Below are 25,695 nucleotides of genomic sequence, written 5' to 3' on the forward strand. Positions count from 1 at the left end.
TGGGACATTATAGCAAACCCACCAGATGTGAGTAGCTGGGATCCTGCTGATGATGATGATAACGAAAAGTTACAAGACTTTAAACTGAAAAATGAGCAGGCTTTATGCATCATAGGACTGACTCTCTGTGATCAGCAGCTTGTCCATATTCGTGGAGAAGAAAATGCTGCAAACTGCTGGGAGAACCTCAGGAAGATTTATGTTCGGGACAGTGTAGGAGCACATATAAATCTTACACGGAAGCTTTTCGAAGCATCTTCAGAGGAATGGAGATATGTTAGTTCATTTAAACTGTATGAAGAGCATTTTTCAAGAATTGCAAGAAAAAGAGCTTATATTTAATGAACTGCAACAAGTCTACATCATATTATCTTCATTAGATCAAAGCTATGATGACTATGTGACTTCGTTAGAGGTATTGCCAAAGAAAGCCTCTCATTAACCGACATAACAGGCAGGCTATTAGAAGAAGCCAGAAGAAGGCGTGAGCGTGACGAGCTGAGAGAAGATAAGAAAGAAGAGAAATTATCTTCAAAGCTTGAAAGAAACCAGCTTAGCAAAATACAGCACATGGAACAAAAGAATTTATCTTCAACAGCATACACAATTAAAAATGTTTTAATTGTGGAGGAGAGAGGACATTTGGCAAGTTTCTGCAAAAAGGGAAAAAGCCAGAATGTAAAAAAGCCAAAGAAAGCATTTGAACTAGCCATGTTTAGCAACTCTGATGTGAAGAATGATCTATGGGTGGTTGACAGTGGCGCATCCCACTGCATCACAAGAGATAAGACAAAATTTATAAAAATGTCTAAAAGCTCTCAACATATATCTCTTGCTAACGGCTGGAATCTGAAAGCGAAGGTGAAGGTCTTGCACATTGTCCGTGCATAAACCAGGATATAAAAATGTTGTATGTACCGCAACTAAAGTTTAATTTGCTTTCAGTAAGGGTATTAGATAAATTAGGTTATGTAATTACTTTTAAGGATAATAATTGCATAATTGAAAAAGATAACAAAAGGGTAACTGCAGCTTTAAATGGAACATTATATGTCTTAGATCAGGGTCCCCAACCGCCGGTCCGCGGACGGCACCGTCCGCTGGAACAAGTCTTACCGGGCGCTGGTTGCTGGGCGCGCCATCTTTTTGGTAAAAAGTGCTTCGGTGAGCTTTTCGGGTAGAAAGCTCACCGGAAGCACTTTTCATCAAAAAGATGGCGGCTTAGCGCTCGTGAGCTTTTCGGGTAGAAAGCCATTTCTACCCGAAAAAGCTCACCGAAGGCTAGCGCCGCTATCTTTTTGACGAAAAAGTGCTTCCGGTGAGGTCACCGGAAGCACTTTTTCGTCAAAAAGATGGCGGCGCCCAGTTGATGCCGGTACCGGGCAGCGCCCAGCTGATGCCGTACCGGGCGCGGCGTCAAAAAGGTTGGGGATCACTGTCTTAGATAATAGTAAGAAAGGGGAGGCACAGACTGTATTTAATAATATAAAGCCTCATAATGAATGTATCCATTTATTGCATAGGCGTTTGGGGCATGTAAATTTTAAAATGCTAAAACGTACAGTTGAGTTATCTGAAGGAATAAGGTTAAAACCTTGTGATAAATATTTGCGTTGTAATGTTTGCTGTGAAGATAAGAGCAAAGTATTGCCTGCAAATAGGCTAAATGGTTTCAAAACAAAAGAACCTTTAGAAGTAGTATTTGCAGACATAATAGGTCCAAAGAAACCCAGTATGGGGGTGCTAGATATATACTGAGCATTATGGACCATTATTCTAGATATGGGTTTTGCTATTTAATGAAAAGCAAAACTGAAACATATCAACATTTTTTCAATTGGCTTAAGTTTGCTGAAAGAAAGTCTAAATGGCAACTGATAACCCTGGTGACAGATAATGGTACGGAATTTATTAATAACAAATTCCAGAACAGACTTAAGGTAGCTGGAATAGAGCATAAGAAGTCTGCTCCATACAGGCCAGAACATAATGCTTTTATTGAAAGAAGAGGCCAAACACTACAGGCAATGGTTAGAACAATGTTAAATGATTCTGAGTTACCTGATTCTTTGTGGGGGAGGCTACAATGTGTGCTAATAACATATTGAACAACGTTGTTAATACAACAACAGGTGAAATACCATTCACCAGGTGGCATGGCAGGAAACCTGACCTAAGTTACCTGCACACATTTGGTGCACCAGCATGGGTGCATATTCCTGCACAACTCAGAAAAAAGGGCAACATAGAGCTAAAAGATTTTTCTTCGTTGGTTATCAGGCAAACCATAGGGCATATAGATTTTGGGAGAAAGGCACATCTAAAGTGTTATGTAGTGCTAGTGCCCAATTTCTAGAACATGAAGGATGGGAGAAATTAGAACAGGATGCCAATAAAGATGTAATTATTGAATCCTATAGAAATCCCATTAGTTATCCCTGTAACTTTAAAAATAAAGTAAAGAGACAAATACAGGATGAAATAGTGCCCATAAAGGAAGAAACAGATTCAATAGCTGAACAGGATGAGGAAGATGAACAGATAGTAGTTCAACAAAGTCCTCCTGTAAGCCCTGTAATTCCCAGAAGAACTACACGTGTATCTAGACCGCCTGATAGGTACCAGGCTAACACAGTGTGCCAGATTAATCAAGTTCCTAATTCTGTAGAAGAAATAAAAAGTATCCTACTAAGGAAAAAGAAAGTTGGTATGCAGCAATGAATAAGGAACTGAATTCATTAAGAGATATGAAAGTGTATGAGAATGCCAAATTACCTGTAGGTAAGAAGTCCATTGGCTGCAAATGGATATTTAAGGTAAAAACAGATAAAGATGGTAATTTAATCCATAAGGCAAGGTTAGTAGCCCAAGGTTTTAGGCAGAATGCCAATGACTACGATGAGGTGTTTGCACCTAGTCTTAAGGCAGCAACCTTGAGGGCAGCTTTAGTGTGGGCAGCTAGTAAAAACTATATAGTTAACCATCTAGATGTGGAAACTGCTTACTTGCACGCCCCATTAAAACATACTATTTATATGAAAAAACCTGTTGGTATTAAAAGTGAAAATAAGAATAATAATGATTGTTGGTTGTTAAAGAAAAGCCTCTATGGTCTTAAACAATCAGGCTATGAATGGAACCAGTATATTGTAAAGGAACTAAACAATATAGGATTTAAAGCTGGTTTAGCCGATCCATGTCTGTTTAAGAGGGAGACAAATGGGAAAGTATCATTATTATTGTTGTTCACTGATGATATTGCATTGATAACTGAAACTAATGATGAAGCAAATAAAATAATAGCATCATTAGGAAAGAGAATAAAGATCAAGCAATTAGGGAGATAAAGAAATATCTCGGTTTAAATATAAAGAAAACACGGAAAGGTTTTAAGATATCTCAGGAAGATAAGATAAGCAAATTGCTAAAAGATTATAAGATGGAGCTTTGTAAGCAGGCTAACACTCCAATGAGTCAGGAGTTTAGCAACACTGATGAACAAAGCCCGGGTTTGATAAGGTGATTTATCAATCTTTAATTGGTAGTTTGACTTATATAAGTAATTGGTCTAGACCAGATATTTCGTACTGTGTGAATCAGTTGGCTAGATTCAATTCTGCACCGTGTGAAAGACACTGGATTGCAGCTAAGAGGATATTAAGATATCTTAAAAAGACAATGAATTATTCATTGTATTTAGAGCCAAAAGGTGATTTAATTCTGAGTGCTTATGCAGATGCTAGTTTTGCATCAGAAAGAGACACTAGAAAGTCGACTTCAGGAACAGCCATAATGCTGGGTAAGACATTAATAGGCTGGAAGTCAATAAGACAACAGCATATAAGTTTGTCTACTATGGAGGCAGAATTCTCCTGTTTATCTCTGTTATGTACAGAATTAATAATGTATAAACAAATGTTAATTGATATAGGTATAACTGTGGATTATCCTATAATTATACATGAAGATAATCAGGCAGCAATTCAAATGGCCACAAATATTGCAGTAAAAACAAGGAGCAAACATACAGATCTAAGATACCTAAACGTGAGACAATCTGTAAGAAGTAAGATGATTCAGCTAGAGTACTGTATGTCGGAGGACAATTTAGCTGATAATTTTACTAAAGCCCAAGGTGCCAGTAAGCACCAGGAGAGTTGTGAAAACTATGGGATTAGATTGTAAAGGTATTATATATTTATTTCACCCAAAAGGGGAGTATGTTAGGTATAACATTGATACCAAATATGGTTTGGGTGAATAAATATATAAAACTTAGATATCATGGTTTAAGTGCTTATCACTTTAAGCACAATGTTGCAGGCAATTAGCCGATTAAGGGTGCGGTTAGAAGTTACAATATAAGGAAGCATTAGAAGCTGGAAAGCTTACTGTGACTAACTGTGAATACTGTTTGTACTGTGCCTGTGACCGAGATGATCCTGTCTGCTACTGTTTGCTGATTTACTGCGGAATTCAACTGTTCTACTGTTTGAGCATCTTGCTGAATATCCAGCGTTTGTTTCTCTGGAGAGAGGCACCGGAGGAGGAGAAGATATCTTTATCGGCTGATAAAGATATTGTAAGGACTCTTAACTTGGACTGTAATAGTGAGTCTTACTGGATGGAAATATAGTGAATGACAAATGGACTGAATGACAATGCTTTAAACTCTAAATGGATTAAAAACTATTTAAACTACAAACAGTGTTTGTGTTCAGTGTGTGTATACTCTGGGGCCCTTCCACTCTCGTTTGGCTGCCTGGCTTGACTACTGCTGCAATACTCTGCTAGGGGTTAATCCCCAAATACTAACAATTAGGCTCATAATTTCTTCTAACAACCTGTTCTCTGAACTGCTTAGAATGTTAACAACCGGTTCTAGTGAATAGGTGAGAACTGGTAGAATCCCACCCCTGCCTGAAAGTCAAGGAGAAGATGAAGCTTGAGATTCTTACAGAATGCAATTCATTTTCCTTTGTGCTTTTCATTTTATCATTTTGGATTCAGCTATGGTCCTGAATAAGTCCTCTTATTTCTGCAGCTTCTCTAAACTACGAAATCATGTCTACAAAATAACTTCAAGCATCTATTTTCAACCAGCATATGGACCAGGGTTCTCTGCAGGAGGGGGTGAGAAAAGTCATACTGGTGACCACAATGATGTGATTGAAATTCCAACTATATCTTTATCTCTGTACATAATGCACAGGCACATGCAAAACAGATAGGGTTTCAATTGCAGTGTTGACTTTTTTTTGATACATCTTATCCTGTGGATACTGTTGATATGGACTGGAAACCACCCATGAATGCAATGGATGCCTGCCATACCCCAATCTAAAAAAATCCTTGGAGTTAATAATTTGCCTTTCTCATAAACATTGAGAAGAGTTCAAAGTTAAGAGTGTGTTGCAGGATATATTTCCACTTGGGAAATCAATTCAGGAGAGGGCTACAACCCTACATTTCCAATTCTGAAAGCAGTTTGCTGCATAGTCCATCAGAAGGCTTGGTCATTGCTTGGAATAAGGGGCCTTTTAAAACACTGGATTGTGCCCATGCAATCTCCCTCTTCCCAGGGATCCTATTATTCCCAGTGATTCATGGAGGAGGGAGATGAAATGAGAGACGTCTAGAGCAGGGCTGTCAAAATCCCAGCCTGCAGACTGAATGCATCACGTGCTGGCCATACCCACACCTGGTTTAGCAAAGGGAGAGGGAAGTCCCAATATGTCACATTACACCACCATGACAATGTGAGTTTAACATTTGGGTCTAGAACATCACTCAACAAAGGATGAACCGGATTGAACATTGGCTAAAGCTGCTATTAAGACCTACCTTGCAGAAGAAAGGGTGGCAAAGCACTAGTATTTGCAATAGTGGGAGATATCTGTAGCTCAGGTATAGGATGAAGGTGAGGGTTCATTCTCAGAACTTGTGGGTTGGTTTCTGAACATTTCATTACCAGGCTAGGTAACATCCTCAACAAAGTTTAGGGGATGTCAGTGCTCTCCTGTTTATAAGGGCTTCAGGTGTAGGTGTATCAAGTGAGGGTCTTGTGATGGGTCAGCTGTGAATCATCAGTGAGTCTTGTGATGGGTCTTAGATTGGATCTCCTTATCACAAGACCCATTACAAAACTCACTGATGACTCACAGCTGACCCATCACTTGACACACCCACACCTGAAGCCCTTCTAAACAGAAGAACACTGATTCTAACATCTCCTAAATTCTGCTGAAAAGGTTACCTAGCCTGATAACAAAATGTTATCAGGTTACCTAGCCAGGTTACCCGCTGAAAAGGTTACCTAGCCTGATAACAAAATGTTTGGAAACTAACCCACAAGCTTGGAGAATTCACCCTCACACTAATATTTCTCTGCCTTTATTGTGCCTGCAGATACACACTCCACAGCCCTTTTCCTAGTAACATAAACCTTTTTGGGCACAGGGGTCTACTTGCAGGGAAGTTTGGAGAAATTAGTTCAGCATGTGTTGGGCAAAGATTTGCTCCCAGTTGGATACCGATTGTTGCAGACCCAAAGCAGGTTCCTTGGAAGGAGTCTTACTGAGTGATCTGGGAACAGTTGAACTTGTTGGACCTGTGGAAGAGGACAGGGTTCTTAGGATGGTGAGCATAGCTTCTCCTGAATTACATTTGCCCACCTCATTAGATCTGGCAGAGATTATATGCTTTGGGTGATATGTTCTAGGAAACCTACATTTGGCAAGTCCAAGGAGGTGGCACTTTTCTACCATGGTATTCCCCACACACACACAATGTAAGGTTAGCTGCATCCCAGATAGTGTTCTGCAAGTCCTCAAGATCTGGCTATCAGGGATCCCGGGGAACCAATGACATTTTATAATGTTACTATCTACTCTTGTCTTGATGCTGTATGCATGTATGTGTATGCAAACACAGAGTATATATAATTGTATAATTTAATAGTGATTGTTCTTATATATTTTTGTGTTGTTTAAATGTTGTATGCTACCCAGAATCATTTTTTGTGTGAGCTGGGTGACTATATAAATTTGATAAATAAATTCAAGTAGAATAATATATTCAGTTCATGAGATTTCCACTTTTCAAATCACCTCATATTCCTTCTGCAAGCTTCAACATTAATCCATTTTGACACCCACGCCTCTGAGACAAATACTCTTATTCATGCTTTATTTTCTAGGGCATCTTACTTTTTTCCCATCCATAAAATGATTTTTCTGAGGCTATATATTGCAACCTCCAACGCCATGGGGGTAGCCTACCAAACATTTGATCCACATTGGACAGTCAGCAATTTTTGGCTTCCAGTGCTGCAGGAGACACTTGCAAAACAGGATGATGTTTTGTCCTTTCTTTCATCTTCTGTGCATCTTTTCATCTCTCAGCCAAAGTGGTTCCAAATGGCTCTGTGGGAGTGTTCATTCACTTGAACCAGAAAATCATCGTATCATCATCGTCATCAATCATCCATCCTTTAGTGTAAAAAATGATCCCTCTTTGTCTTTGCTGTCTTATTGGTTTCCTCGCTATACTATTTAAAATTTACAAACTGCTAGGTGAAAACATTGTTTGGTATTGGGTGAAGTACTATCAATGTGCAAATATCCAGCTCTTTGCCACAGGCCAGACAAGTGAACTGGGAGAGGTCCTGACCCAATCAGGGAGGTAGTTAGGATATAGCTGGGATGAACAAATACAGACTGAATTTGGAATGGCTGTGAATATGAAGCTCTTAAAAATCCAATATATGGACCACTGGTGAAGGTCTATGGATGAGGTCATGTTCCCGTCCTTGAGGCTAATTTCTAACCTAGGAATTCTATTACAGATGCGCCTAAATTTGCTCTTGTAAATCCTTACTCTGCAAGTTGCATTGGCTGCCAGTCTACTTCTGAATGATATGCTAAGGGCTGAAAGCTCTACATCAAAGGTCCCCAACCCTGGGCCACAGCCTGGTACCAAGCTGTGGCCCATTCTGAACTGGGCGGTTGAGTGCGCATGTGTGCAACACTCCATTTGTGAGAGTGACAGGTGTGTGTGCCCGCTGCTTGTGCAAATGAAGCTGTGTGTGCAGGCACTCACCTGGTGCTCACATGGAAGTATTCCCTCTCCTCCCACCCCACTGCTGCCACTGCTGCCGGTCCACAAAACCGGAAAGTTTGGGGACCATTGCCCTACATGGCTCAAGTCAAGCCTGGATATCTTCAAGATTACTTGCTCTAGATGTCCTATTCCTAAGGCTTGCTTGGAGGACATAGAGCAGAGAGCTCTGTGATAGTGGTCCATTATGAAAATCTATTTTCCCCCTCCACAAAAAAAAAAAAAAAAAAAAATGAAGGGCCTCTTTTATGGTTTTTTTTAAAGTGACCTGTTAACATATATTTTTGTTCCACTTTTAGTGACTGGAAGTTTATTTAGCCCCACACTTTGATTGTAAAAGATTCATTTCTCTTGTTCTTAATTGTCCTGTGTTCAATTATTTAAGTTTCTGAATTATTTTCAAATCTTAACTTCTGGCTGAGGTTGGGACCTTTCCAAGGATAAATAATAACTTTTGAAAATCTTGTAGCCATTTAAAAACATGGAACAGGGGGAAAAGTAGTAAATGAATCAATACTCAATCATTTGAAATAATCTTTTAAATGTAATAGCAAACTATGGAAGTCAATTACTGTATGCAGGCAAAGAAGGAAAAGATTACTCTACAATACTAGAGTGAACAAGCTATACAAGTATATACAGTAGTTTGGACAGCACCCTGTATCCAGTGCGGTTCTCTTGTTTGCCAGTCAATTCAGGAGCAAAGGACTGACAAGAATGGCAGAGAGTTTATAGTTGCTGCTGCTCATTTGATCAGGACAATAGATGAATTGCAACAAAGAAGAAAATGATCCGCTTGAAAGGTTCTGCAGTTAGCTACAGGCAGTTTCCTTCCAGGGCCTTTTTCCATCTCTGCCTTTCAGTGGCCCGATAATTTTAATTTGTGGGTGGCAGGACCAGTAAATTGTCCGAATATTTCTTTATAAAGGAAATAGAAATTTAACTCTGCCTTCTGTACATACACATCTGGAGGAGTGGGCGCAAAGAACGGAGACGAGGCATCGAATAGTGACTCGACTCTTTATTAGTGACTTCAGAAAGAGAACAACTCGCTAGGGCAGCAGCAGCTCCTTTTATAGAGCTGGCTGCTGTCACAGTGTCCAATGATTTAAGTTTGCCACGCTGGAAGCGTCCAATCAGCGGCGACCCGCTATCAGCCAATCAGACTAGTCGGAAATGACCAATCACGATCTGCTAACTGCGGGCCAATGAGAAGTGCAGGATTACGAGACTGCTGTGGAACTAAAACTATTAGGATTTAAAACTAGTGTGTTGCTTAGTTCGTAACACCCCTTCCCCCTAGGTTCCGTCTGAGGGGTGGGGTGATGTATTCTTCCAAATAGGTAGGTCGTTTCACCTGTCTACTCGATTTACGTTGCTTCACCGGTCTTTGCCCTGGCTCTGGTTCCGGTGTGCTGCGTGCCGGACTTGATGGCAACGATAGTCCAACCTCTTCGCTGGGTGACTCGGGGTTGTCATCTCTGCTTCCGTCACGGCTGTCATTTGGATTCCTTGGATTTGCTTCAGTTGCAGTACTGCTTTGAGGCGAGGCGATCACCTGGCTAGGTTCTCCTTCAGCCGGTGAGTATCCCCGGGTTGGTTGTGCTGATTGTTGGTTTTCGCTTACTAGGTCGTATGCTACTTCTCTTCTGGTCCCTTCGGTTTCCCTCCCCCCCTGGTTTGAAATTAAGGGCTTGTGGTGGGGGTAGGTGCTAGTTGGGAGCGAAGTTGGTCGATGTGGCGCTTCCACGTTTTTCCATCATCGGTTTGTAAACGGTAGGATCGAGGGCCCGTAGTTTGGGTTACAGTAGCAGGGACCCACAATGGGTCGCTGGAAAAGTTTTTTGCAAAGACTAGGTCGCCTACCTTGAATGTGCGACATCTGCTGCTGGACCCCAGGGGCTTCTCCGGCGTGTAGGCAGGGTGTAGGCGATCAAGATGTGAGCAAAGTTTTCGGCCCATGAGCAGTTCGGCCAGGGTTCTGTTTGTGGTGCTGGTTGGGGTGATATGCTGGAGAAGCATCCTGGTCACCTTGTCATCGATGTCCCCATGGTCCATCTTGTGTAGTGTTTTCTTTATGAATTGGACCATGCGTTCAGCCCTGCCTTTGGCCGCCGGGCCAGCGAAGTTAACGTGTGGCGTATTCCCCGGTCTGCTAGGTACTGTTCAAATGCCAGAGCAGTAAATTGGGGGCCATTATCTGAGACCAGGACATCTGGTAACCCGTGCGTAGCGAATAGTCTGTTTAGTTTTTTGACAACTGCTTCTGTGGTGGTGCTCTTCATTTTGTGGACCTCCAGCCAGTTGGAATAGGCATCTATTGTTATAAGAAATGTGTGTCCCTTGGTGGGTCCCGCAAAATCGATGTGGATACGGGACCAAGGACCTCGAGGCGTTTCCTATTCAGTTGGTGGGGCTTTTGGTGGAGCTGAGCGAGTTTCCTGACATTTGGAGCAGGTGGCCACCCAGGTCTCTATTTGCTTATCTATACCTGGCCACCATGCGTAGCTCCTTCCCAGTGCCTTCATGCGCACGATGCCTGGGTGTCCATCGTGCAACAGTTTTAGAACGTCATGCTGTAGTCTCTCAGGGATTACGACTCTCTCTCCCCACAAGATGCATCCTTTTTGGGAGAAAAGTTCTGTCTGTCGGTTTTTAAAAGGTTTAAGGATGTCACTGGGTTCGTTGTCAGGCCAACCTCTTTCCTCCCAGCTGAGGACTCGTGCCAAACAAGGATCTTTCTTTGTTTCCGAGGCGATGTCCCATGCAGTCAGGGGTGGTGACGGAAGAGTTTCTATTTGTAGTGCAGCTAGGGTTGGAGCTGGGTCGCTGATGACTTCTGGAAGCGGAGAACGGCTCAAAGCGTCAGCGTGGGGAATGGCTTTTCCGGGGCGATGTAGTAGTTGGTAATTGTAGGCAGCCAGAAACTCTGACCAACGTGTCATTCGGGGTGATAAAATGTGGGGAGTTGGTTTGTCTCCCGCTAAGATGCCAAGTAATGGTTTGTGATTGGTGATTATGGCAAAGGGTCTTCCGTATACATACTCATGGAATCATTTGATCGCAGACACGATAGTGAGAGCCTCTTTATCGAGTTGGCTATAGTTTCTCTCGGTTTTAGATAAAGTTCTTGAAAAAAACGCAATAGGTGCCTCAGTTCCGTTTGGCAGGACGTGGCTCAAGATGGCTCCTACTCCAAACGGTGAGGCATCGCAGGTGACAGTTAAAGGTAAAGTCTCGTTATATTGCATTAATACAGCATCTGAAGTTAAAAGGTCTTTAACTTGCTGAAAGGCTGGTTCTTCCCGGTGTCCCCAGATCCAGGATGCCTTCTTGTCGAGGAGCCTATGTAGGGGTTCAGCAACGGTTGCTTTCTGGGGCAAGAAGATGTTATAAAAATTAATGAGTCCCAGGAAGGCTTGGAGATCTGTTTTATTCCTAGGTCTTGGGGCTTTTTTTATGGCAGCTAGTTTTTTCTCAGTAGGGTGAATTCCTTGTTTGTCAAGAAGGTACCCCAGGAATTCAACCCTCTCAGTACATAGTTGGCACTTGTCTTTCTTGACCTTCAGGCCGGCATCTTTGAATTTCTGGAGAACCATTCTGAGTCGTTTTTCTAATAGGCTTCTAGTGGGGGCAGCTATCAAGACATCATCGAAGTAGGGCACAACCCCCTTTATGCCCTGTAACAGTCTCTCCATCAGACTTTGGAAAATGCCCGGTGCTACACTCACTCCGAATTGGAGTCTATTACACTTGAATGCACCCCTGTGCGTGACTATAGTCTGGGCTTCTGCAGTCTGTGCATCTACGGGCAGTTGCTGGTATGCCTGGGCTAGGTCCAATTTTGCAAATATTTTTCCACCTCCCAAGAAATGAAGAAGGTGTTGGACCACAGGTACGGGGTAAGCGCTCTGTTGAAGCGCGTGATTTAGGGTGGCCCGGTAGTCCCCACAAATTCTCAAGGATCCGTCAGGTTTTATGGGGGTTACAATTGGGGTCTCCCATCGGGCATGGTCAATCGGTTCCAACACACCCTGGGCTATTAATTTGTCCAATTGTTCATCAATCTTTGGCTTGAGTGCAAATGGCACTCGACGAGGCTTAAGGCGAATGGGTGCAACATCAGGGCTGAGATTAAACGATATGGGGGATCCTTTGTACTTGCCTAGTTCCTCGGTAAACACGTCCTGGAATTCCTGGACAAGGGCCGCTTCCCAGTCATCGCTTCCGGTCTGGTGTATGCCTGCTAGTTCAATTCCTAGCGGCGCGAACCACTGCAAGCCTAGCAGGCTGGGCCGATCTCGATCAACTATGGTAAGAGGAAGAGTTGCAGTGTGGTCTTTGAAAGATACTTGGACGTGGCGGGTACCGGCAACTGGGATTCTGTTCCCTTGGTAGTCTTTTAATATGATTTTTTGAGTGCTGAGGTCCTGGCGACGGATGTCAGGGATCAGCTGTTTGAGGGTTTTCCAAGAGACCATTGATAAGGACGACCCGGAGTCGACCTCCATAACACATGGTTGATTTGCAATGGTGACCTTCACTCGGATTTTCCTTGCATCTAGGAACGAAGCGTGGCCGATGGTGATGGTTTGATAGGTCTCTTCTTGTCTAGTTGAATTGGCGGGTGCTCTATTTCTGTAGTGGTAGTGGCTCCATTGGTTGTTTAGGCGGTCCTGAGTTACTGGCGGGGTGCCTGTTGTCTGCCGGAAATTATATTCTCTTCTGTTTGGGCTGGATCCTAGCTTGCTTCTGCATACTTTTGCGATGTGTCCCCTCTTTCCACAGGAATGGCAGAGTGCGTCTAGGAATTTGCAGTCTGACCGCGGGTGATTACCCCCGCATCCAGCACATTGCCGCGAAGATTTAGGGTTCCGCTGGTCTCGCTGGTCGTGTTCTGACCTGAGGCGGTTGACCTCCTCTTCCTCGCTTTCTGATGAGGACTCGAGGTCCTCATGGTGGGTGGTCATTGTGTGCTTTTCGGAGAAGGGTGTAGTGTCACTGGCGAGTTGGCGGTGCAGTGCGTTCGCTCGGCGCATTCGAGCGGCTGATTTCCTGGTTGCTTCTGCTGCAGTAGCTTCAGCGATGACATCTGCGAGGCCGATGTCCCCCTTCGCCATAATTTTGCTCTGGGTCGTAGGGTCTTCCAGACCCGGAACGATTCGGTCTCTCAAGGCTTCCTCAAGGTTTGCGAAGCCACAGAGTCCCGCCAGGTTCCTGAGATCAGCAATGAAGTCTCCAACACTCTCGCTTTTCTGTTGGTCCCCCTGGTAAAACTCGTGTCTTCTGATGAGTGTTGGCACTGCCGGTGCATAATGGGCCCGGAGGATCGGCGTGAGGTTATCCCAATCCATTGTTTTGACTTCGGCTGGTTTCACGAGTGCTTTTGCCATTTTAAAAATGGCGGGCCCGCAATGGGTCAGGAATACAGCTCGTTTCTTGCCAGGCGTGGCATCTTTTAGATTGTTGGTCTCCAAGAACATCTGGAACCTGTCCATATACGAGTCCCAGTCTTCGTTAGCCGGGTCAAATGGAGCGGGTGGTATGGCGCTGCTGGTCATTCTGTCGCTAGCGGGTGCGCTCTTAGCCACGTGCTCTGCTTGGTGTTCAGCGAGTATTCAGTCAGCTCTATTGTCTCTGTATCCCATCCTCGTCGCCAGTGTTAGATCTGGAAGAGTGGGCGCAAAGAATGGAGACGAGGCATCGAATAGTGACTCAACTCTTTATTAGTGACTTCAGAAAGAGAACAACTCGCTAGGGCAGCAGCAGCTCCTTTTATAGAGCTGGCTGCTGTCACAGTGTCCAATGATTTAAGTTTGCCGCGCTGGAAGCGTCCAATCAGCGGCGACCCGCTATCAGCCAATCAGACTAGTCGGAAACGACCAATCACGATCTGCTAACTGCGGGCCAATGAGAAGTGCAGGATTACGAGCCTGCTGTGGAAGTAAAACTATTAGGATTTAAAACTAGTGCATTGCTTAGTTCGTAACACACATCAGGTAGGGTGTTTTTTCACATCATCTTCCCCTTTTCTACTGCTTGATATTCTTGATTGACTTTCTTATATACAGTTTCTTATCGCCAGTGTTTTTCCAATTATAGATAGCAACAGAAAATCAGTCATTGGTTTCTGAAAGGTCATCAAGATACAATATCCATTTGGGAAGAAAGTAACTTATGGAGTTAGCTTGTATAAATTAGGGAAAGTTTTATGTGGAAATAAGGACCAAAAATATAGTTTGGATTTTTATAAAGAAAAGTAACATTGGTGGTGTTTAATGAAAACAAAGATAGTAATATTTATTTACCCTGTCCCCGGGCTCATGTACACGAAGAAATAAACCTTTCTCATATCTTTAGGTGTTAGGCTGGTTCTTTACACTAGTATTTCAGTAATAGCTACTTGTTCAGTTTATAACCCATGATAAAGATAAATAGCATTGGATTGTTTTCTCATAAAGCATGGTAACCAACTGACAAGCAGATAAGCCATTCTATGGTAGACAAGAGCTCATTTTCTCATCCATTAACAGAGAAATCCAAACATCCAAATATTAAATTGTGTGTAAACAATTTGGCTAACTTAACACCATCTTCAGTGCTTCAATTAAAAACAATATTTTCTTCTCATATGTCATCCATTATGAATAGTCAAGTTACAAGATATACAGTATATGATTCAATGCTAATCAGCAAATTTCCATTAAGAGCTGCCAGAAATATTAAATTAAATACTGCCTCACAAATCGACCTCTTATCGTTTTCTCTTTCTCTCCTTCCAGAAACAGCTTGAACAATTCTTTTTTTTTTTGTCCCTTCACAGTTTCCTTGATTCCTTTTGCAAATCCAAAGTAAGAAGTCTTTCCAAGTCATGCTTCTGATTTACTATTTGTATGTCCCCTTTGATTATTAAGACATCAATTGGCATCATTTCCCATATCATCTTATATTCTAGCATTTTTAAATCCATTTTCAGATCCACAATGTCTTTTCCATATTATTGTTTTAATCCAGTATATATTTAAACTTCAGATCCACAGTCAGAACAGTCTCAGTCTGTTTCATCCACATCTGTTGTTCTTCTGTATCCTCTGCTATATTGTCACTCTGCTCTAATATTGTAACTGAGTAAATTGTTCCCAAACAGACTTAATTTCTTCTTTAGCCAAATAGTGTTGCTTCGTTGTACTAATGGACCTATTCTTCTTTAAGAACAATCCTTTGTTCTCTCTGGTTCCCTCTATCCCCTCTTATTATCTGCTTATTTTTCAATCAACAAAACCTTCCACAAGAGGATTTCTTACTGTTCATTTCCAAGATCTCTTATATCATTTTATCCATTTTTAAACATAGTTTTTCAAGTCCATCTAGCCATCCCCTTAACTATCAAAAATCTACATTCTAGTCCTCCTTTTGCTGTTTTAAAAGCATCTCTTATTAATCCTGAAACTCACTTAAAGATTCTTTCTTCCAGGGTGCAGGGAAAATCTGCTGGTGTATTACAGCTTGTCTTTGGGTATCAGTGTTTCTTTGAAAGATATCAAGAGCAACTTAAGCAAGATGGATATTCCAGCACTCCACAAATCTTTCAGGTGTCAGGTCCCCTAGTTTTCAATCCTTTTGCAAAAATAATCTTTATGGAATCAAACATAGTGATTTTTGTCTTCTGTTCCAAGGAGTTCCAAGGAACTGATCCTTTCACTGGCTTTTGTTTCAGCCACATTGGTGAACTCTGCAAAAGCAGAATTGCTTTCAGTCTGCCATACTGCTCCAGAACTCCAGTGTTCAATTCAGTGTTCAATTCAGTGGTACACGACAAACTACTCCTAAAAATAAAATCCTATGGTATATCTGGACAACTGAATAACTGGATAGAAGCATTCCTGTCAAACAGACAACAAATGGTCAAAATCGGGAGAGTCCTATCAAATCCAGTACCTGTCAATAGTGGTGTCCCTCAGGGCAGTGTTCTAGGACCAACTCTCTTCATACTCTACATAAATGACCTCTGTGATCATATTAAGAGCAATTGCGTTCTCTTCGCTGATGATGTAAAGCTGTTCAATACCACAGACAATACTGCTACCCTACAAAAGATCTTGACTATGTATCCGAATGGTCAAACAAATGGCAACTTCAAATCTCAACAAATAAATGCTCTGTCTTACATATTGGCAAAAAAATCAGAAAATAAAATACAAGCTGAATAGTCAAGACCTTGTTGATGACCCAAGCTCTGTAAAGGACCTTGGAATACTCACCTCTAATGATCTGAGTGCTAGAGCCCACTGCAACTACATAGCCAAAAAGGCATTAAGAGTTGTTAACCTAATCCTACGTAGCTTTTTCTCTGGCAATATCACACTACTAACCAGAGCATACAAAACATTTGCTAGACCAATACTGAATACAGTTCATCAGTCTTGTACCCTCATTACGTATCTGATATTAGCACAATTGAGAAAGTCCAGAAATATTTCACAAGAAGAGTTCTCCACTCTTCTACTCGTTGTAGAATACCTTATGCCACCAGACTTGAAATTCTAGAACTAGAAAACCTTGAATTACGCCGTCTTCGGTCTGACTTAAGCATGGTATATAAAATCATACATTGCAATGTCCTACCTGTCAATGAATACTTCAGCTTCAACCATAACAACACAAGAGCACACAATAGATACAAACTCAAAGTAAACCTGCACCAAACTTGATTGCAGGAAATACGACTTCAGCAATAGAGTAGTCAATGTCTGGAATACTCTACCCGACTCTGTAGTCTCTTCCCCAAACCCCAAAAACTTTAACCTTAGACTGTCTACCATTGACCTCACCCCTTTCCTAAGAGGTCTGTAGGGGGCGTGCATAAGCGCACCAACGTGCCTACCGTCCCTGTCCTATTGTTTCTCTATTCTTTTATTTTTCTTATATGTACCCATCTCATGTATTCACAACTATGTATACACTTATACTTATTATCTTGTAAACAATTGACAAATCAAATAAATAAATAAGTAAATAAATAAAATAAATAAATAAAGCTTCAAGAAATTTCAATGACTAGCTTATTCAAGAGCTAGATTTGTTACTACAATGGAAAAGTGAAGGGATTCACCCCCAGGTTCTTTATATACCCCTTTAAGGAGTTCCACTTATTAGTCAGAGGTACTTCTGGTTTGCTAGCAGGGAAATGGGACAGGAAAATCAATATCAGAGTGCTCCTTTCCAGGTTCAAAGAGCTGTCTTCAAGCTTGGCAATGGGAACCAATTCATCCTATAGCCTCTGTCTCTAGCCTTGGAGGGAAAATTAAACAATTTTAAACTAAACATTTAAGAAACTTTGGTGTTTTTCAAGTATTTAGAGTCTTCCACCTATCACAGAACTATCATAGCCAAAAAGGCATTAAGAGTTGTTAATCTAATCCTACGTAGCTTTTTCTCTGGTAATATCACACTACTAACTACAGCATACAAAGCATTTGCTAGACTTGAATACAGCTCATCAGTCTGGAACCCATATCATGTATCTGATATTAACACAGTTGAGAAAGTCCAAAAATATTTCACAAGAAGAGTTCTCTGCTTCTCTACTCATTGCAGAATACCTTATGCCAGACTTGAAACTCTAGACCTAGAAAACCTAGAACTATGCCGCCTTCGGTCCGATCTAAATATAGTATATAAAATCATACATTGCAATGTCCTACCTGTAAATGAATACTTCAGCTTCAACCACAACAATATAAGAGCACACAATAGATACAAACTCAAGGTTAACCGCATCAAAATTGATTGCAGAAAATACGATTTCAGCAACAGAGTGGTCAATGTTTGGAATACTCTACCTGACTCTGTGGTTTCTTCCCCAAACCCCAAAAACTTTAACCTTAGACTATCTACTATTGACCTCACCCCTTTCCTAAGAGGCCTGAAGTGTGCATAAGTGCACCAGTCATGCCTACCGTCCCTGTCCTATTGTTTCTTTTTATTTTTCTTATACATATCTGTTGAGGTATTCCCCGTTAAAAGAATGAGTGCACTCAGGAAAACGTAGTGAGAGTCATGTTGAATAACACACAACCAGCATACAGATACATGTAGGTTTACTTCCAGTAAACAGGTAAACAAAGTTTAACAAACAGTCCAAATCATACACAGTTAAAGCAGTTAGTATCAGTCCAGGAATAATCCAAAAATGAAATCAAGTATCATAAACAGAGTTCAGTAAACGGAGTTTGCTAACAGTTGCAAGATTCACAACAATCCAAGTAGAACGACGATCAGGCAATACAGCAAAACAGGAAATGCAAGAAGAAGAAACCAGGTTTCTGGCTTCATTTTATGGCCATTGGAGGAACCTCAGCCAATCACAATTACAGCATTCTCTTAAAGATACAGTATTAAATTACTATCCTGGTTTATATATTTCCAACCCAACTGTTAGGTGACTATCATTGCTAACAACATCCTAACTCATGTATTCATAACTATGTTTATACTTATACCTGTTATCTTGTAAGTGATTGACAAATCAAATATAAATAAATAAATAAATAAATAAATAAACAAATCTTACAAGTTTTTATATGCAATCAACCCTGAATTAATAACTTCCCTAGAGGTGGTTTTCTATGTGCAATAAATCAGTTGGCCGGCTATCCTTGAGATGTTGCAAAATTGTAGGATCATAACTACAGTAGCTATGTACAAAACTATGTCTGTTAGCCTGTTTTATATATGCTAAGTGTTCACTGCTGCTGGTTCCTCTGAACATAAACCTTACCTTGCAAAGGTAAACATTGAACCACTGGAATGTGCAGAAGATACTTTTATGGGCAACTATAGAGGGTGTGGAAAGCAAAGCAAATGAAATTGCTGTGGTGGTGCAGTGGTTAGATTTCAGTATGGCAGGCTAACTGCAATAATTCTGCCAACTGCCAGCAGTTTGATTTTTCACAGGTTCAAGGTTGACTCAGCCTTCCATCCATCCAAGGTCAGTAAAATGCAGACCCAGATTGTGGGGGCAATATGCTAATTCTGTAAACCTCTTGGAGAATACTGTAAAGCACTATGGAGCATTATATAAGTCTAAGTGCTATTGCTATTGCTAAATACTCTTGTCTTCTGATTCTCCATAGCTCCTTACTGCCATAATGCCAAAACCCTCATAATGGATAGGTTTGCTGTTGCCTTTGTTGTTTGGGAAAACATCTTCTCTCAGTCCGATTTAAATCTGATTTAAGTCTCAGTCATGTTGTTTAAATCAGAATCATGTGTGCATGCCAGTCACATATTTGTGGCTGTTTTTTAATACTATGTTGGAAAGTCTATTTTCAAGTAAGAAGTTATTAGTCCAGGTTCCTTTATAATCAATATTCACAACCAAAGTCTGTATCTCATTGCAAGTGAGGATACATGATATTTGCTCACATCTGAAATAAAATATTTTTTTCACTTTAAGGTCGTTAGAGTTATATTAAAATTTAACATTTGATGTTAGATATTTTTCATGTGAAATTGATACTTTTGGTTAGCCACTGACAGGACAGAAACTGCCATCCATTGCCAAGGTGGCATATCAAAATACTAGAAATAAGTGGTTGGATACAATCTTTTCTAGGTCAAACATAATAACACTACTGTAATCAAATGCAGCCTATGAAATTGATACTTGATTCTCAGTAGACAAAGCAAATAGAGTCTATTTAATCTTGAATGCTGCGCTCTGACAGATTTCAAGGCAGTAAGAATATAAAATTCATTTATACTTTCGAAAGAAATGAGGCTTAATCAATCAATGCAGTCCAGCTTCCATATATGGTGTTCTAAAGGTCTACAAGTTGCTGCACAAGGCTGTATTTTATGAATGCTTCACATGTCACTAAAGAAGATTCATGTAGAATATTTCTTTTATGTATACTGTGAAGCTGTAGAAAGATATTTGGTCATTTCCTGAATCTAGACTCCCAATTATATCTTTACCCCATGGCTTTGCTCTAAAAAAGTACCTTGGTGACATATTCTCATTGTCCTAATTTCCTGTTCTCCACAAAAAATGGCTTATATGGGCAACAGAATTATAGAAGAGATAGGCTGGCATCATCAAATGGTTGCAACACCAAATTTATTCCCAGTCAGGCTCTTTTTACATGTCTTGGTAAGTTTTCCAACTAATAAAGTTGTGTAGAAACAAAAAGTACAGCAACAAAGATATAGCAAGCAATGGGTTTGTTCTGAAGCTTTCCTGAAATTTAACAAAAATATAATGAATTTATGCATACCGGTCTGTCTGTCTATGGAGAGTCTCAATCATCCATGTCAAATGTGCTTCTTCAAAAGGCTACTGGACTTTCTTGGTTTTTCCTGGAAGACGTTTTTCTTGAAGACAGAACTGAAGAAGCTTCTTGGATGAGAAGCAAAACATCTTCCAGTAAAAATAAAGAAAATACAGGTGCCTTTTGAAAAAGGAACCTTTGGGATACCTGTATGTCACACATACAGTTCTGTGTGCAAAAACAGCTGTGAATGTCAACTATTAGTCATTGCATCCTATAATTACAGATAACTCAATAATTTTTTGTGAGGTAAATGAACAGTAACATAGGATATAATGAATATTCTCTAAATAATATGATGTCCTTGGTCTTCTGTTTGACATTCTTGTAGGAAACATTTTAGCAAGAAACTCACAAATCTCTCTCTCACTCGCTCAGTCTCTGTCTCTCTCTCCATCTCTCTCTTTTATCCATCATATCTATCCATTTATCTATCTATCATCTATCTCACACTGAAAACAAGATGAGGTCATGGTCATTTATGGGGTAACTTCATCTCATGCAAATAGTCCTCTTGCTCCTGAAAAGCAGGGAAAAACAATTTCATCTTGAACTTCCCTTGAGCTCTCAGGTGGACTCTTTTTTGTTATCAATCACTTCTGAAAACACAAAGAGAAAAGAGACAAATTCAGGCTATAGGTATTTTAGTTTTCTTCAGGATAAAAGCTGGCAATTATTGAGTGTGGTTTTCTGTTTCCAGATTGAAATGGCCTCCAGTAATCTGTTCATTGATGCATTTATCACTTCACTATAAAGTAGGGAGCAGGCGTATGACCTGTAATGACAAAAATGGGATGTGGAGCAAAGGTGGGGAAGAAAGAGAGAAGATGTCATTTTTCAGCATCATTCACTTGTCTTAATGTTCTTCTTGATTACGGCAGACAATCATAGCCAGAGGTCTACTGATGCTTTAGATATGAGTAAAACTTAAAGATTTAGCAGGAGGGAGGGAAGGAACGTACTTTTAGAGATTGCATATGAGGGGGACATTTATAGAATAAAATGTCTGGGGGATTCACTTCCTTTTTTAAGGGTCAGGCAAAGAAATATATAATTTTGCCATTCAAATAAATAGAAGAGCTGGATTAGTTGTTCTGTATGTATAATTGAGCCTTCTCAGTTATCCCTTAAGAGGGAAGGAGCTATCAATGAATATATACTGCTCAGTGGTGGGATTCAGATTTTTTTAGTACGGTTCTGTGGGCATGGCTTGGTGGGCATGGCAGAGAAAGGATACTGTAAAATCTCCAGTCAGAGGTGGTATTTGCCAGACTACTCAAAATTTCCACTACTGGTTCTCCAGAACTGGTCAGAACCTGCTGAATACCACCTCTGGCCATCATAACCAGGAAAGACCTTCCCATCACAGTCTTTCCACTTATGTCTTTTCTGACCCTATCTTGAATGTGTTTAAAGCATGGAATTAAATCATTTGAAAACTCTATTTTGGATAATTGGTTAAACTACTTGGAGTTACTTTTTAAGTGGGCAAGACCATTTGTTTCACAGCTCCTGCTCTTCTCTTTTAAAGTATACTTTCCCATATTATGTCAACCCAAGTGGGCTAGTCCATTTTGAATGCCATTCATCAGTTTATGGTAGGCTAACTGTTCACTGACTTTGAAGAGGTCAAAACATCCTTTCAACTAAGTCAATGTTTACCATAGTCCATAATAGCCTCCAGGGCTACCTAAATACTAAATTTATTTCCCTGAGCTTTTTTACTTTCCCTTATGCCTTAAAAGAGTGTGTGTGTGTGAGAGAGAGAGAGAGAGAAGAAGAAGAAGAGAAGAGAAGAGAAGAGAAGAGAAGAGAAGAGAAGAGAAGAGAAGAGAAGAGAAGAGAAGAGAAGAGAAGAGAAGAGAGAAGCACTAGTGGCACACCATTTTATCACTTTTGATGTAGAAAATGTTTATCTCCCCAAGCTCCCAAAATAGTCTGTAGGTTATTTGGATGCTAAAAAAATGGAAGGTTTCTACTAGGAATGACTGGAAAAACAATTAAACAATGGATTGCTGAACTTCAAATTTAAACCAAAGTATTGAGAAGGTCAAAGAGATTTCTGTATAGACAAAGTTAATATGTTTGGAGGAAAAATGATAATGCAACTAAGAAATGGTGGTCAAATCTACATAAATCTATTCCTAACAGCTATATAAGATCTCTGTTGTTGTGTTTTTCAGATAGAGCAATTTCCAACACTTTTAAATGAGTCTGATCCGAAGAGAGATATAAATATAGAGATATAGATGCATTTGTTTTGGTGTTTATGATAACTAATAGCTAACAACATAAATTGAATTTCCCCCCCTCTCCTTCATAGATAGATAGATAGATAGATAGATAGATAGATAGATAGATAGATAGATAAATAGATAGATAAATAGATAAATAGATAAATAGATAAATAGATAAATAGATAAATAGATATAGAGAGAGTGTATTCAGTTCTGTTTGGTATTTTCCCATGTCACTATAGTTGTGCTTTTAAAGTTGTAGCGATGTTTTGGCAGAATCTCATACCTGGGCACAAACAGACCCCACCCCCGATACCTCCAGCTGAAACACACCCCAACCAGGCACCCAGATGAAACCTAGCTTCCTAATAAATGATAGCCGTCCGTTTACTCGGAGCCAAGTCGCACTAAAAGCCTCCAATACAGGAAACACAATGTTGCCAGCCAATCGAGACAAAAAAAATGCTACAAAACAGACAGAAGATATTAGAAACACCAATCAAGCAGAACACAGCAAACTCCAAGACCAATAAACACAGATCAAGACACCCAACCAATCAAGACGAAGAAAAAACCTTTCTGGCACAGCAGTAGGCTAGCACCAAATTTAAAACAGAAAAGGCTGTGAAAGTCTGACTTACAGACGAACACTATACAGAAGCCTGATGATGGCAGATGAGATTCTGCCGAAACGTTGCTACAACTTTAAAACACAACTACAATGACGTGGGAAAATACCCGAACAAAGCTGAATGACATACATACATACATACATACATACATACATACATACATACATACATATGTTTTCTTAAGTTTTCGCGGGTACTTACCTGTATGGCATTCAACTTTGTTCGATGACACATTTGTGATTTGGCCCCATGGAAAAGAAAACCTAAACAATTTCCTAACACACCTAAACAGCACATACCCCAAAATCAAGTTCACCATGGAAACGGAAACAAACAAACAACTACCATTCCTAGATGTACTAATCTACAAAAATCAGATGGCACACTAGGACACACCGTATACCAGAAGAAAACACACACTAACCGCTACCTCAACGCCCAATCCCACCACCACCCAGCACAGATAAACTCCGTGGCTAAAACACTAATTACTAGAACCAAACGCCTGGCAGACAAGACACACATTAAGACTGAACTATGCACCCTGACTAAAGTACTGACAGCCAACGGCTTCCACAAAAGCAAAATCACCAACTTGATCCACAAAAACACACTGAGACATAATAGAGACCCAGAAGATGAACAGACCTATGGAACAGCTGTCCTGCCCTACATAAGAGGTACTACAGACAAAATTAGTAAGATACTACACAGACATCACATCAAGACTGCCTTCAAAACAGACAGAAAAATAGCAGCCATCCTTAGAAACCCCAAAGATAAAATTGACCTGGAAAACCAAGGCATATACGAAGTCCCCTGTGCATCATGCCCGGCCACATATATTGGACAGACCAATAGAAGAATAAGTACCCGCCTGGATGAACACAAAAATGCAGTCAAAAAGCTGGAACACACTTCCTCACTAGTCCAACACATGGAAGCCACAGGTCATAGCATCAACTTCAATGGCACCAAAACCCCAGCCACTATAGAAAACCCCAGCCACAGAATTATCAGAGAAGCCATAGAGATTGAAAAAAAGACCAGAAAGCATGAACAGAAGAGATGATTCCACCAGACTGTCAATCATTTGGAAGCCTGCACTCACAAACAAAAAAAATCTCCACACCACAAGCCAGGCAAACACCTGGACACAAACAGATCCCCCTGATACCTCCAGCTCAAACACACCCCAACCAGGCACCCAGATGAAACCCAGCTTCCTAACTAATGATAGCCATCTATTTACCGAAGCCAAGCTGCACTAAAGACCTCCAATAAAGTAACACAATGCTGCCAGCCAATCAAGATACAAAAAGAGCCAAAAACAGACAGAAGATATTAGAGACACCAATCAAGCAGAACACAGCAAACTCCGAGACCAATAAACACAGACCAAGACTCCCAACCAATCAGGATGAAGAAAAAACCATTCTGGCACAGCAATAGGCTGCCCCAAATTTAAATCTGAAACCACTGTAAAAGTCTGACTCACAGACGAACACTATACAGAAGCCTGATGATGGCAGATGAGATTCTGCTGAAACGTTGCTACAACTTTAAAAGAACAACTACAATGACGTGGGAAAATACCCAAACAAAGCCGAATGCCATACATGTAAGTACCCGCGAAAACTTTATATAGAGACAGAATCATACACATATATATGAGAAGATTTGTCCTCAGAAAAGGAAGAGCTTGGTCACTGATTTCCTACAATGGAAAGATTGGATGGCAGCCAGAAGTCGAGACTGGATACACATTGCATGGAGTTGTCAAAGTGTCAAGTGTCAAATGACTAGACAGGATTTTTGAAAGATATTTTAGAGTTCAGCCATAATGAGTTAAGGACAGGAGCAGCTTAAATGTAAACATGCCCATAGACATCAGGTTCAGCTAAGTGCCAGACATTGAAAAGCCAGTTTAATATCCATCAGTAATGCTCCTTGTGAGTAAACCTGTTGAATTAAAGGTAAGTAAGAACCTATAAAGGCTTCTCTGAAAACTTACAACGAAGGTTTGAATGGAGCTCTAACAATTCATTGGTGGGTCTGCTGTTTACTAGATTAATCTCTGCCCTTTCAGCTCCTGGGCCTCAGTCATATAAAACTTGGACCACATGTTTTCTGAACAGTTTTTATCCCAGTGCTATAATTGCATTTAACAATGAACTTAAGGATCACCATCAGTGAGCTGTTGGACAGTATTACTTTGTCTGTTGTGTGGATGCTTGTGTATTTTTAGGAGGAGGGGAATTTTGGCAGGTGGGGGGGGAATTTTGGCAGGTGGGGGTGTTTGGGATTGTCATGTGTGTGTGTGTGTGTGTTGAGGTGGAGAATTTTGGCAGGTGGAGTGTGTTTTTTCCCTTGGCT

General features: G+C 40.7%; 1 protein-coding gene across 4 annotated transcripts in view; it reads left to right on the forward strand.

Moving 5' to 3' along the window:
- The window catches only part of LOC148132168 (uncharacterized), a 264,613-nt gene that overhangs the window by 33,016 nt on the left and 205,902 nt on the right, over positions 1 to 25,695 (forward strand). For 2 of the 4 annotated variants that reach the window (XM_087955713.1, XM_087955712.1), the window contains exon 4: positions 5,045 to 5,133. The exons of the other annotated variants lie outside the window; for them this stretch is intronic. In XM_087955713.1, the coding sequence (XP_087811839.1) occupies positions 5,045 to 5,133 (89 nt within the window). The remainder of the gene's footprint in view (positions 1 to 5,044; positions 5,134 to 25,695) is intronic. 4 annotated transcript variants of the gene reach the window in all.

The sequence above is a fragment of the Notechis scutatus genome, chromosome 2, assembly GCF_049901735.1.
Source record: "Notechis scutatus isolate UNSWTSFEM ecotype Mainland chromosome 2, rNotScu1.2, whole genome shotgun sequence".
Classification (NCBI taxonomy): domain Eukaryota; kingdom Metazoa; phylum Chordata; class Lepidosauria; order Squamata; family Elapidae; genus Notechis; species Notechis scutatus.